This window comes from Cricetulus griseus, chromosome 4, assembly GCF_003668045.3.
Source record: "Cricetulus griseus strain 17A/GY chromosome 4, alternate assembly CriGri-PICRH-1.0, whole genome shotgun sequence".
Taxonomy (NCBI): domain Eukaryota; kingdom Metazoa; phylum Chordata; class Mammalia; order Rodentia; family Cricetidae; genus Cricetulus; species Cricetulus griseus.
Genome location: NC_048597.1, coordinates 150,896,958 through 150,912,486, shown reverse-complemented (window position 1 = coordinate 150,912,486; position 15,529 = coordinate 150,896,958). Strand labels below are relative to the sequence as shown.

The 15,529-nt window shown below is 36.2% G+C and overlaps 2 protein-coding genes across 2 annotated transcripts; both read left to right on the top strand.

Moving 5' to 3' along the window:
• Positions 1 to 6,737: 6,737 nt before the first annotated feature.
• On the top strand, positions 6,738 to 7,694 carry LOC100752255 (olfactory receptor 150-like). The gene has a single exon (XM_027412191.1). The coding sequence runs from the start codon at positions 6,738 to 6,740 to the stop codon at positions 7,692 to 7,694; it is 957 nt and encodes a 318-aa protein (XP_027267992.1).
• Positions 7,695 to 14,060: 6,366 nt separating this feature from the next.
• LOC100772384 lies at positions 14,061 to 14,996 on the top strand. Its single transcript, XM_027412275.1, has one exon. The coding sequence runs from the start codon at positions 14,061 to 14,063 to the stop codon at positions 14,994 to 14,996; it is 936 nt and encodes a 311-aa protein (XP_027268076.1).
• Positions 14,997 to 15,529: the final 533 nt, after the last annotated feature.

Here is a 15,529-nt window from a genome sequence, read left to right as displayed (position 1 = left end):
AATTATAAATGATGTAACATCACACAACCACTACCATTGTAAGTCAATGATTCTATAGTGAAATATTATTTCTATGAGTAAGGAAATAAGAGAAGGCATTACAAGTTGGAAGACACTCATTGGTCATGATCTGCTGACGTTCATTTTGTGACTGAACATCCTACCAAAAAAACAGTTTTAGTGCAGTATCAATCCCCATGACATTTTTACAGAGATACAAAAACAATCTTAAAATTCATAGGGAAGAGCAAAGGATCCAGGATAGCCAGAGAAATTCTGGATTAAACAAATAATATTGACACAATAATATGACTGATTTTTTGTTTCACCATGAACAAACAGAAAAGGGAAGCTTTCATTGCTTATGTAAAGTTTGTGAAAATTCAGTTGAACTTTTGTGAGAGTCTTGCATGCTTGAAGTTGCCTTTACTGTTATTTTCTTCTAATAGATACTATTAGCAGATTCTGTATTTTCTGTAGACACTATCATATTAATTATATTTATTCATGTGCATGGATGGTTTCCCTTTTTGCTTTAAATTTTGTTTAGCTTCTGATTGCCCAACCTAAAATGCTAGAAGAACAAAAGTGAAGTGATGAGATACTCTTGATCATTATGTTAAGTGGAAAATGTTTCCTCGGGAATACTGTTTAAATTATATTTCAAGAAACAATTTAGCTTCAATGGAGAGAGTATTACAACCAAGGCACAAGATGTTCTTGGACTATAAAATCACACATATCAGAGAAGTCTGAATTTGTGAGCAGCTGGGTAGAATCAATAACCATTTTTGAAGCAAAGGTAAAAAGTATGTTAACCACTATGAATGGCTTCTATCTACAAGTCATCATTTTAGAACAACAAATTATTTGAAAAAAGAGGGGGGTTCCAGGACTCCTGTTGTCCCTGATCCTTGCCCTCGTAGCAGGCTACATGATTAGAATGTTGGAAAACCTGGGCCTGATCATCTTGATTATGTTTAGTTCTGAGCTGCACACACCCATGTATTATTTACTCTGCAGTCTGTCATTTATTGACTGCTGTCAGTCAACTGTCATTATTCCCAAAATGCTGGTGAACTTTATGACTGAGAAGAATGTCATCCCCTACCCAGAATACATAGCTCTATTTTATTTTTTCACAAAACATGGCATATCAAGTTATAGTAAGACTAAGCACCTCTCCACATATTAAGGATGGGCAAGGAGACCCAAGTATGAGGAGCAGGGTAACAAAAGCCAGTAAAAGAGACAGTTGCTGTTCCCACTGTTAGGAATCCCGAGAGAGGATCAAGCTACATATTTGCAACATATATGCTTAGGTCAGTCCCATGCAGGTTCTCTGGTTGCCCTTTCAGTCTCTGTAAGCCTGCATGAGCTCAGGTTGGATTTTGTGAGTTTTCTTGTGGTGTCCTTGACCCCTCAGGCTCTAATAATCCTTTCTCTCCATCTCTTGCATGATTCCCTAAACTTGGCCAAATGTTTAGCTCTGGGTCAGCATGTGTTTCCATCAGTTGCTGGGTGAAACATCTCTGATGACAATTGGGTTAGGCATCATTCTGGTCCCTGGAGATGATCAGTGCAGGCTACGTATCTGCTATTGCTAGGAGTCTTCCCTGCAGCCACCCCTGTAGATTCCTGGGAGATTCCCTTGCATCAGGTTTTAAGGTGATCCTGAAAAGCCCTCCCCCGCATTCCCACCCGCACCTCCTGCTTACAAGTCATCTTTCAGTACTCTCTCCTTCTGCCTCACACCAACTGATCTCTCAAGTTTCTATTCCAGCCGCCCTCAGAACTTCTTAATGTTGTTCTTGATAACAAGAAAAAGTGCACACATTATTCTCTTTTTGGAATATAATCAATTTCTTTAGTAAGACTCAGTAGCTCTTGACGTCTCTGCCTTAACTATCACCCTAGACCCCAAGTCTCCTAGGATTCCCTCATTGCTACTTTATGTGCATTGTTTAAATATCTAAAATTTTATAACTTAGATGGGAAGAAAACTGATTTTATCCAATTCTTGGGTAAAATATTCCAAGTAAACTGATTTGGCAGCTCTCTTATACTATCTAAGCACATTTGTCAAGGAGAGTTACAAAGTACAAATACTTCCAGTTGCTTTCCTTGCTACAATTTTTTTTCTTTTGAAGAAAATATTTTTAGAAAAATCTCTTTAGTGTATATCTTTAAGATTTCAGGTATAGTTTAATGCTTCTTAGATACTTTTAATAAGTCTATACTTTAAAAAGAACTAGAAATCCTATTACTGGACTATATTACACAGGTGAGAACCGCTGGGAAATAGATAATAATTCTGGTTCTTGATTTCCCTGGAGATGAAACTTAAGGGATGAGACTCTAGACAGAGGTAATTCCCACTGTTCTTTTGCTAACCAATCTCTTGTTATCTATGTCTGCATATAAAATGTTTATACAGACCGAACTTAGTAGAACAACAAGTGACTTTGAAATTCAGCTTTAAGAAATAGTGGCTCAACAGATCATCATGTATACTCTGCCCTCACATGCTCAAGGCCACTTTTCCTTCTAATGTGAAGAATGCACCCAGTATTTATCTTTCTGGGAAGGAAGAGAGGTATGTCCAGACACAGGTCTTTAGCTCCTAAATATCGTAGACTCCTCTACTCCATTCTATATTCTCTTGTTACTAGACATGTTTGACATTTTGTCTCTCAAGACCCATTTTCTTCCCAAGAACCTCACATATTTTTAAAATAGGTTTGGTTAATACACTTTTATTAATGTTTATTTTAATTTAAATTTGTTTTGGGAATTTCATAGATGAATACTCTGTATTTTTACTATTCCAGACATTCCCTTTCTCCTACTACTTCTCCTATTCTCTTACCCAACAGTTTTCAAATTATTGACTTCTTTAATTACTATTACATTTATACATACATGTATGATATATATCATACACATATATGTATATATGCATGCATATACACACAGAACATGATGAGTCCATTCAGTGTAGCTCATATGTGTATGTTTAGGATTAATCAGTTAGGATTAGATACCTGTCCTGAACTGAATTAAGAATGGCAAAGATAGTGTTATATATTGAATATTTGGATCCCTGTTGGTGGACTGTTTAGGAAGGATTAAGGTCATTATCTTTTTGAAATAAGATATGGCCTAGCTTGAGAAGATGTGTCACTGGGGATGGGCTTTTAGAATTTAAAAGCCAATGTAAGGCCTAATCTCCCTCTCTCTGCCCTGCCTTTGTATTAGAATGTAGCTCTCTACTATTGCCCAAGTGGCCTGCCCACCTGCCTGCCTGATGCAACCTTACCGGCCAGGATGAGGATAGACTAAACCTCTAGAACTCTAATCAAATCCCTAGATAAATTCTTGCTTTTGTAATTTTTGGCCATTATGTTTTTCACAGCAATAGAACAGAAAACTGCTTTAAATCTTTATGTATGGGTGTGGTCATGTGAGGTTATCCCAAGTCCCTTATTGTCATGACCACTGAAAAACCAGTTAAGATCCAGAAGTTTGCATTTCTCTTGCTTCCATAAACATTCTCCCATTCCCTATGACATAAAATCACAAGAGGCAATTCTGTCTACACTAATTTTAACTTAGGCAGTGTGATTGTTTTACGGTTGTTTTGAAGCTGTTTATTAACTTAGTTTGTTGGATAATTTTTAATTCAAAATGCATGGCATGGTGTTAATTATTACAAATGTAATTTAATATGGGCCAAAAAGAAAAGCAGTTTTACTTTTTATGATTCTGTAAAATATTTTCATTAATATCATCCCCTGGGAAGGACTAGCATCATAGTGGCTGTGGTCCTAAATAACTTATATATTCCTGAGTCTTGTTTCCCTACCTATGCCCTTATAGATTGTAGAATTCTGAAGAGCAGATTATGTGTATTCTTTATCTCTATCCTGAAGGCCACAGGAAACTGTATGCTTAACACTTTTAATTTGTTTTATTATTGGTACATAATAATATCCTAACAATATCTGCTTAAATGATTATTAGCCCATAAGTGCTTGTTACCATTTATAATAAATGCCATAGCAATTTTGGTATCATCAAATTATGGATGTAATCCTGTTTCAAGACAGACTTAACTATGCAGAACAAAAATATAACATGTTAAGTACTTACACATTAAAAGTAGATATTGCTTGGATTCATATTACTATGAGATATGGTTTCACCTTTGATTCATAATTATCTCATATAACAAATGTTCTATTAAAAATGGTAACTTTAACCACCTCATTCATATTTGCTATTAGTAAATAGTGAATAATGAATGAAACAAAAATTATGGATGTAAATTTGTTAGCTCTGACTCTTCATTGTTTCTATTCCTTATAAGGCAAATTGCAGTGATTTAAAAACTATTGATGAATCTAGAGAATATTCAGAATGAAAAATAAGCCAGCTGTAAAAGGAAGAAGACCACAGGTATCCACTTATATTAATTATCTGTAGCAGTAAAATTCAGTGAGTTGGAGAATACAATAATGGCTGTGAGTACTTGGGTGGGGAACATACATAATGCATATAATCAATGAGTTCATCATCTCCAGTATTTTACATGAAGCAGTTCTTCTAAATGTCTTCATAGAAATATTCAGTGTAATATTATGTTGAAAGTTTAAAATACTGGCATTGTGTAATTCAAAATAATTGGTGGCAAACATTATATAAAATATCAAAATACAAAGACAGGAAAGTAAGAGACACAAATTGCTTCAAAGAAATTTGGGGAGGTGATAAATATATTGTTAGTGGTGCCGGTAAGATGAACATTTACAAAAAATAAATCAATGAAATATATATGTATATATATTTCTTCTCATCTCAATTTAATGGTTAAAAACAATTCTTTGTCAAAAGCCATTTTGGTGTTTTGATTTATTTTCAATATGCCTCTGACAAAGAAGGCCCATGGCAACTGATGCAAAATACGTTTGAAGAATTCTTGACCATGGCCAAAGGTGTACAAACCCTTAGATGACACAACAGAGCTGAACAGAAGGAAGTTAAGGGAGCTTGTTAAAACCGGGCTGCAGAAAAGTTAGTCAATGAAAGTTGACAAAGCCCACAGCATGGCAAGATCTATCAAAATTTATGAATAAAAAAAATGGGGATTCTGTGACAGAGACCAATATTTACTGGAGAAGTTTGCAAAGCATGGGAAATAGAGTAAAACAAGCCAATGAACAGACTCAGAGTTATAGAAGGATGTGTGCTTTCGTGTGTGTGTGTGTGTGTGTGTGTGTGTGTGTGTGTGTGTGTGTGTGTGTGTGTGTGTGTATGTTTTGATGAAAATGAATACCACTGGAAGATTTTATATATCAATAAGAGCTGTACTTATTTTGTCATAAATTTCTGAAGTTTGAGAAGTTTAAGACATGAAGCCCATATCAAGGGAAGACCCTCTTGGTGCATCATGAAATGGTAGAAGGCTGAAGAACAAAAGGAGTTCAAATGAAACATGTAAAGAAACATATAAACAGCATCAGCCCCATGTTAGTGGTAACTAACCGGGTCACATAGCAGCATTCATCAATTTGCCACATGACCTCTGTTCCCTATAATGTTTCAAATTCTTTAGTATGTTGTTTTGGGGCTTAAGTTCCCAACACTCCCTATTTGGAAGACACAGTCTTTCACAGTATATGGTTCTCAGTTTTTATAGTACAGAAGCATTAAAATAGAAATGAGATTTCTTGTCAATGTAGTTGGGAAACTAAGAAGTCCGGTTTATCATATAAGCAACTGATTCAAATGAACACAAGTTAACAGTATCAACCTATAGTCATTTTGAAGCTATTCCTCATGATTTAGAAATGTCCCAGAATGGGGAGAGCTGTTCTATTTTTTTCTTTTTTTTTCATTCATTTACTTAGCTCATAAATAAAGTCATGCACAATTATGATACACAATACAGTATGCTCACAATGGCATGGTTAAATTAAACCAATTAACTCCTGGGTTAGCTGCTGATTTTCTTAAAATTTCTTCAACTATCCTGTGGTTTCTGTTATCTAACATTACCTTGATAAATTGACACTCGCATTTAATAGTTCTTTTTAACAAAATCTGGATTTTCTAGATGCTCAATTATATGTGTTTACTAGTAGTTGTTTTATTTTGTTGATTTATAATCCTCCAATTTGTAGCATCCTATTTCCTCACCTAAATATCTAGAATTAGATGAAGGGGCAGACAATTCTCATATTCATTATTTTATTGTAGAATCTTCAATTCTTTCATCACAAATAGTAGTTATGAATCTGTTGTGCATAATGTATTCGCTGTACCATGTATGAAACATTTTCTAACAAAGATGGCATGATGCTAATAAGTCATGAGAACTATGTGAAACAGTCAAAAGAGGGTGCTAGAATGTTTTGCATGTGGTAGGAATGGGCACCAGTAGACATAATTCTTATGACAAAGTCACAAGTATGTAATCATCTGTATGAACACTACTTTGCAATCAAATGCTCTAACACTGACCTATATCCACATGATTATTAATTTGCATATTTCCTTTTTCTAGGATTACAAAATCTCTGACTGCTTACATAGAAAAGAGGATGCTAGAGGAATGGAGATACCTGAAAATATTTGAATTCTGTTTCAAAGTTCATTGAGAGATAGGAGAACTGATACTCTTTATAAAAGATCTTCCTTATAAAAAATCTCTTCTTGCATAGAGTTTCCAGAAGAACATGGAAGAAGTAAATCAAACCACAGTGACTGAGTTCATCCTTACTGGGTTAACAGAGAACCCAGTGCTCCAATTGCCCCTATTCCTTGTCTTCCTAGGAGTCTATTTGGTTACAGTTGTGGGAAACATGGGCATGGTCATCTTGATTCTGTTTAGTTCTCAGCTGCACACAACCATGTATTATTTACTCAGCAGTCTGTCCTTTATTGACTGCTGTCAGTCCACTGTCATTACTCCCAAAATGCTGGTGAACTTTGTGACAGAGAAGAATGTCATCCCCTACCCAGAATGCATTGCTCAGTTCTACTTCTTTTGTGCTTTTGCTGTTGCAGAATGTCACATGTTGGCTGTAATGGCATATGACCGCTATGTGTCTATCTCTAATCCTTTGCTTTACAAAGTAACCATGCCCTATCAGGTCTGTTTTTGGATGATAGCTGGGGTATATGGTATGGGCTTACTAAGTGCCACAGCTCACACTGTTTTTCTGCTAAGAGTGTTTTTCTGTAAGGCTAATATAATAAACCATTACTTCTGTGATCTTTTTCCATTACTAGAGCTCTCTTGTTCTGGTACTTTTATCAATGAGGTACTAGCACTGTCCTTCAGTGCATTTAACATTATTGTACCAGTTATGACCATCGTTAGCTCTTACATCTTCATCATTGTTAGCATCCTCCACATTCAATCCACTGGGGGCAGATCCAAGGCCTTCAGCACCTGCAGCTCCCACATCTTGGCTGTTGTTGTCTTTTATGGATCATTAGCTTTCATGTACCTTCAGCCATCATCAGTCAGCTCCCTGCTCCAAGGAAAACTGTCATCCGTGTTTTATACCATTGTTGTGCCTATGTTGAATCCCATGATCTATAGCCTGAGAAATAAAGACGTCATAGTTGCCCTAAAAAAGTTACTAGAAAACATAACTTTCTTCTTAACAAAGAATCATTTTCCTTAGCAAGAGAGTATACATTCTGTAATTTGCATGGGAAAATTGCCTATAATCAGCAATTATTAACACTACATGAGATGTTATTAATAGTGAAGGATTATATGAAAGAAGTGTATCAAAGGATGAAGCATATCTCACTTTCTTACCCATGGAGAATTGCTACTCTCTGGTATGACCAGTTCATTCACAGATAACAACCTACATAACCTCCTGAATATTCCTCAAAGTCCTTTGTATGGTTTCTTATATTTGCTTAATTGTCCCAGACCTGTTTAGGCAAGCCTCAATTACATTGGTTTGGAAGTAAATTTATTCAATATTGGTTGGTTATTTCAATATTTTGTAGATGGCCTTCCTGATTAATTGACAAATGATTTGAAAAGCAGTTTTCTGATTTGTATTATTAAGTATTTGGAATAAAAATATTGTAGCTCTGATATTTGAAGAGTAATTTGAACTACATTATTGTATATGAAAGCAAAGGAGAGGTCCTGTCATATTCCTATCCACAGTTGATTACACCATCTTAAATTAGAGATGCAATGTTAAAAGGGAACAGAGACACTGTACATATTTATTGTTATCACTGCAACATTTTGACACTGCTGTTTGAGTCCTCCTTAATTCCAAGTACTTCTTTATCAATGTTTCTTCCACATGTAGAGTTACAGTGTTTTTCTTGCCTGCACTTATGTGTTTCCGACTCACTACAATACCACTGAATATCAAAAAAATAAAGAAACATTTCTAACATAAATTAGCTTTTAATAAATAACATAATATGTAACTATATAAATTAATTCCTTTCTAAAGTCCACTAGACCTAAGAATTTGGCTAGGTTTACAATACCATGCTTGATTTTTCATCTAGATAAGTGGGACATAAGTTCAACTACACAGATTTGGTTGACCACCATCATACAAACTGCACTTACTGCACCTTTATGGCTGGCCACTGTATTTATTTTATTGTTGTTTTATTTTTATTTTTCTATATTTTTATTTAAATTAAAAGAAGATTGTTTTACATGTCAGTCCCAGTTCCCTCTCCCTTCCCTCCTCATCTACCCCCATTAACCTCTTTCTGCTCCCCAGAGAGGGTGAGGCCTTCCATGGGGTATCTTCAAAAAAAATTGTCATAGCCTTTGGAACAGGGCTTATACCTTCCCCTGTGTGTCTAGGTTGAGAGAGTATTCCTCTTTGTGGAATGGGCTCCCAAAGTCCATTTGTATGTTAGGGATAAGTACTGATCCACTACCAGAGGCCCCATAGATTGCCAAGGCCTCCTCACCGACACCCATGCTCAGGCGGTCTGGATCAGTCTGGGTTCCATGAGCTCCGCCTTGTTCAAGTCAGCTGTATCTGTTGGTTTCACTAGCCTGGTCTTGAACCCTGTGCTCATCACTCCTACCCAAGAGGGAGGAGTGGGCACTGTATTTCATTGGTATTGCAGCTGGATAGGACTGTTTTAATTTCTTACCCTCCTTGGCAGAGTGCAGAGTATTTTCTGATACCATGGAAGTTCAACTACAAGGAGGAGGCTTTGAGGTTTGATGTAGCTCAAATCATCTGATTCTTGTGTCCTAAGTGTAAAGCAGCTTCAACAATAGGGTCTCTTCCTGAAATTCAGTGGTGGGGCACATCAAGAGCTACATTGTCGTGTTGCTAGTATTCATTATCTTAGTAGTTTCTTGGATTAGGAGGAACAAACCATTTGAAAGATTCTTGTGCCAAGGACTGGGGAGTTTGCTAATCTCTGGTTTTTGTGGGGAGCACTGTCAGCCCAAGTAGTTTAATTTACACACACACACACACACACACACACACACACACACACACACTATGAAGTCTCACAATAAACACAGTCTTCTCTTTATTGTTTTCTTTTACAATCTTAACCAAGTAAGCCAAAATACAATTTAAAGCCAATAAAATTATTATGCTATAACAAGGGTAACAATCACTAGAACAAGAAATTAACTACAGGTAACCACATTAGAAAGGACATATTTAGACATTGAATTCCAGCACTTGGGAGACAGAGGTAGGAAAATCTCAGTGAGTTCAGAAAAATCATCCACCATAACCAAGTAGGCAACATATTTTTATATTTTTACATTTATTTGTACAAATGGGAAGGATGACACTTGGGAAGGCTATAAGAAGGAAAGGGTATGGGAAGGTAATTATAATGCCATTTCAATGAAACTATTTTAAAAATTTTTGTATCTCTCAATGTAATTTCTCATCAAATGTTTATCACAAAAAATAGTTTTATATCACATATTTTTTTTACTGTTCCTAGATTTATTGTTATCAGACTGAGTCCTCAGCTCTCCTCCTGGACTCCTTAGACCAAAATACCTTAAACCAAGCTTGGTGTACACAGCTTCCACAGTTTTCCTGTTAGCCAGAACTCGTAAGTTTTCTTGAACTGATAACGACTTTTCTCCTTTCTCTTGGTGGTTATTACATTTAGCATTTTCTGTACTGTAAGTCTAATAATTTTGAAATTTAGAGTTTTTAAATATATTATTAAAGCATCAGAAGCTCCAATGCTACCTCTCTCATTGCTGTTTAAATCCTCAATCTAATGAGAAGGACAACTACTTTACAAGGTTGTATGGGTACCAACAAGAGAATATGGATTCCTAATTGATGTATTTCCCGAGAGTTAGAGAGTAGGATCATATTCTATTGGGAGCTTATTAATCATTATTTTCTCTTGATACCTATTAGTAGCTCTACTAGCATATAGATTTGTCACATATACCAAGCTTTGTAAAGGAACAAGTGACTTTGGGTGTCATCCTCATCAGAGAGCAAGATTGGTCACTTAGAGAAAGTTTTGTAAATAATCCTTCCTAACATTATCAAAGCCAGTATAGTTGTGAAGCTCCGAACTTTCAGGGAAAGAGGGTATGTCTGAAATTCAATCTTTATGTTTATAATTTCATTATCTTCTGTGTTTTTTGTAATCTATATAAAGATGCACATAAGCCTATATGTGTACTACACATGGGCATTATAGGAAAAGTGCTCTTTGATGAACAGACTTCCTTGGCCTCCCCTGTCTCCTGCTGGGAAAAATCATAGCAAACATTGTTTGTGTACTCCTTTCAGTTGTAGCAGTATGAAACTTAGTATGGAAAACTTTAGCTTCTACATTTTTTACTCAGGGTTCAAAAGAAGGAGCAACAAATAAGCAAAGGAACTAAAATCTGAGGGAAAAGAGAATCTTAAAACATGATCTTTCTACCCGTGGCTCTTTATTATTTTGTCTCCTTTTCTTCTTTGCTTCTTTCAGTCTTCCCAGTCCTTGGGGGTATGGTATATATACTTTTACAATGGTAATTCTTTTTGCAATACAATGTGAAGCTTGAGTTTCTCAGGGTCAGCAAAGCAGGTAAGATTTAAACACAGAGCAACAAACTAAAACTGTTAGGAGAAATCTTTAGCACCAATTGTTTAAGGCTGTAGGTCAAGGAGAGTGTGTGAGTTAATTTGCACAAGAAACAGAACATGGCACCTTCCAGTGCTCTGCCCTGAGTGGCAGGACAGGCCTTCAAGAAAGTTTAATTTTCCTGAGGATGAGCAAATGAGCTGATTATCTTTACTGCTATCTTCTCAGGGGAAACACAAACGGTAAATTTCTGAGCTAGAATTTTGGTTAATAAACTGGAATGACAAGTTTGAGAATATTTTAGTGCAGAGTTAGTTTAGGTTATCTCTTCTGTATGTGCTAGTGACGTAAAACCAGGGCACTTTTATTTTTCTATCCATCTGGGCAGCTATGAATCAACAACTTTGGGCATGTAGTAATTCTATGTCCTTGGATATCTGGGAATGTCTTACATGGAATGCTTTTGCCTGAGCCCTAAACCCTGACCAAATGCCTGTCAATAAGGATAATTGTAGGAATGCAGATCTCTGAAATTACATAGGACAGGGGACTAAGAACCTGATGGTGGGGAAACAGGTCTCACCACAGCTATGAAATGTAATCAATAAACTCCAAATGCAAGGGAGAAATTGCTCCCAGTAAATGATCAGATAGTGTTGAACTGTAGGAAGTAAGTCAAGTTTATTACAGAGAGGAATAAGCTATAGGAAGAATTTACATCAAGAAACAGGCAATTTATTCATAAGACTATAAAGGAAAATACAACTTTTGTATCGGTTGTCCCTGAATCTACAGGACCTCCTGTAGAAGCCCAGTATTTAACCCTAGCATAGGTGTGGACTTTGTGAGCCCAGTCCATATAGAGAAATACTCCCTGAGCCAAGACACAGGGGGGTGGGCCTAGGCCCTACCCCAAAGGAAACGAAAGATTCTGATGACACCCTATGGAAGGCCTCACCAGGGGGAGCAGAGAAGATATGTGACAGATAAGGTTTTAGTTGGGGGGGGATGTAGGGGAGGACGGGTGGGAGAAGGGAAATGGGATTGTCATGTAAAACAATTCTGTTCCTAATTCAAATAAAAAAAGTTGGAAAAAATCCCCCAGAAGAATTCTTAATTTTTCCAGATTTCTCATGAAATTATGACAGTATAATTACTGTGTAATCTTGTGGCTTGTAGCAATTTAGTAGCTGTTCTTTCAAAAGTCTATTCACTGTACAGTTCAAAAAGCCATTATTAACAGAATATATTCCTTTTCAGAAATGACATATGCAAGGCATGTTCTACAGCACTGTACTCAATTTACAATTTAGTGTGGGATTCTGGCATACTGCATAACAATTATAAAAGCAGTATGGATGTGTACATGTAAGCAAAATAAGTATATTTCTGGATATACAGATTATTGTCTTAGTAACACTGCTCTTTAATATTACACATCTTCAGTACTGTAAGTATCAAATGGGATTCATTGAATAAAGATTATAGGAGTTTCTAAAGCAAATGTTAGCATTAAAATGGAGGAATATCTATATTTTATCCTGTTTAATCATTGTATAAAATACATACCAGAGAATAAAAGGCAATAAAACAACTTTGTTAGTTGGTAATACCAATTGTTTTATAACAGATTGAGCTTTATTTGAGACACTGGAAAATATTGACAGCATAAGAAATTAATATGTAATAAAGTACTGCAACATAATAAGTATTATAAATGAGGGATGGAAACTGTGCATAGTGGAAAAAACTAAAACTAAACATTAAGAAGTAACAACATTCAAAAATCACTATGGGAATGAATTTGCAGTTAACAAAACGTATTTCTGGGGAAAATCCCATAGAGGACCTTGTGAGGTAATATTAGTGTTTAAGGAGTTCCACACTATGTAGATATTTAATGTCATTTCACACAGTACAGCACAGGTAGAATGTTTCTGCTTTTCAGAAGTGTGACAAGTTGAACAACACTTTTTGAATAGAACAATGAGTCAAATACTTGTTCAAAAAAGTCATTATATGTTTGACTAGAGATCTGGCACTAGGGAGATTTCCAGAGATCTACAAGGATGACACCAACTGACCATCTAGGCAATGGTGGGGAGGCTACCTTAAGCCCTTCCCCTATAATGAGACTGGTGACTGCCTTATATGCCATCCTAGAGCCCTCATTCAGTGGCTGATGGAAGCAGAGGTAGACACCCACAGCAAAACACTGAACTGAACTCTGGAACCCAGTTGCAGAGAGAGAGGAGTGAAGAGCAAAGAGGTCAGGGCCAGGGTGGTGAAACCCACAGAAACAGCTGACCTGAACAAGGTGGAGTGCATCGACCCCAGACTGCTGGGAGGCCAGCATGCCTTCATGCTCATTTACTAGAGATTGTTCAAATCTGAAAAATAATGCATGTCTCGAGTTCATTGAAAAACTACAAAGGATTAAATGTATAGTCTCTGAAAAGCAGTAATGTGCCTATCTTCAAGAGTCAGTGGGACTGTGTGAGAGAAACTGGGAAAATTTTGAGTTGGAATTTTAATGATCATATGTGTCAAAATAAATATCACTACTTTATACGTGAAGTAGTTCTTTGTTAATAAATCATAGAAAACATTTGCAAATAATCTCTACCTTAGGTCAAAAGAAAATTTACTCACTATATAGGCTAATATATTTTTTTTAATATTAGAAGGAACAGGGAATCCTCAAGAACATATTTCTTCTCATATAGAAAAATATTTAATTCAGTACTTTTTAAGATGTCTCTGATCTCTCATGTTTCCAAAACTTTGTTGTCTGTATTATGTATTTGACCATGGGTGTCATTGATGTCTTACATAGGAAGTACAGAAGATCATACCTTAGGAGAGACGAAATAATGACCTCTTCGTGACTTATTTGAACATGTGTACATATGTATACACAGACAGGTACTGACTCTACTAACTTTCTCTCTTTAAATCCTGACAGGAAAATGGAGCCTGGGAATCATTCCACGGTAACTTTCTTCATCCTGGCTGGGCTCTCCAAGCAGCAAGCGCTCCAGCTGCCTCTCTTCCTCCTCTTCCTACAAATCTACATCATCACAGTGGTGGGCAATGTAGGCATGATCACACTGATTTGGCTTAGTTCTCACCTTCACACTCCTATGTATTATTTTCTTAGCAGTCTGTCCTTCACTGACCTATGTCATTCCACTGTCATTACTCCCAAAATGCTGGTGAACTTTGTGACAGAGAAGAACATCATCTCCTACCCAGAATGCATAACTCAGCTCTACTTTTTCTCTCTTTTTGCCATTGCAGAGTGTCATATGTTGGCTGCAATGGCATATGACCGCTATGTTGCCATCTGTAACCCTTTACTTTACAATGTTGTCATGTCTCATCATCTCTGCTTCTGGCTCACAGTGGGAGTTTATACTTTGGGTTTTATTGGGTCTTCAGTTCACACGGGTCTCATGTTGAGACTCATTTTGTGCAAGAGCAATGTGATTAACTACTACTTTTGTGATCTCTTTCCACTCTTGGAACTGTCTTGTTGTAGCACATACATCAATGAATTACTGGTTCTCTTCCTAAGCGCATTAAACATCCTCACTCCTACCTTGACCATCTTTACTTCGTATATCTTTATCATTGCCAGCATCCTCCGCATTCGCTCTACAGAAGGCAGGTCCAAAGCCTTCAGCACCTGCAGCTCCCACATCTGTGCTGTTGGAATCTTCTTTGGTTCTGCTGCCTTCATGTACTTACAGCCATCATCAGTCAGCTCAATGGAACAAGGGAAAGTGTCATCTGTGTTTTATACTACTGTTGTTCCCATGCTGAACCCATTGATTTACAGCCTGAGAAACAAGGATGTCAAATCTGCTCTTAACAAAATTCTAGACAGAAGAGCATATTTGTGAAATTATTACATATTTTTGTCAATTGAAGTAGGTGTTGATTACCTTAGATATGTCATTGTTTACATTTATTTTTTTAAATTTAGGAATATCTATGTTATGAAGCTCCAGAGTTCTCCTTGTGTCAACCTTTTATGGGTTTGTATTGCAATAACTATACCTGAAGAAATATTAATAATTAAGTCAAAAGAATTTTGAATCTTAAGGAAAATTCTTATAGCAATACAATTCTTACAATACAATGATAGGAAAATTCTATATATTTTATTTCCATGTAACTTTTCTATTTAATTAGATACAACCAATAAAAAAAATATTTCTAATCTTCATTATCAAAATTCAGTAGACCAAAATGATATCTGCTATGTTAACAATGCTGTCCCTTGCTTTCTGACATCTTTATGTCCCATCCAATTTACCTGATTTTAGGAGTTCATGTATACGATTACACATTAGATCATGAGGTTTACATAATTAGAACTTTTTTCTAAAAATTTGTTTGGTCAGCCACTATTTCAAGGATGGCCATCTTTTTC

Bases quoted from the DNA above. Each gene is read 5' to 3' on its own strand.
- LOC100752255 (XM_027412191.1), top strand. From the start codon at position 6,738: ATGGAAGAAGTAAATCAAACCACAGTGACTGAGTTCATCCTTACTGGG.
- LOC100772384 (XM_027412275.1), top strand. From the start codon at position 14,061: ATGGAGCCTGGGAATCATTCCACGGTAACTTTCTTCATCCTGGCTGGG.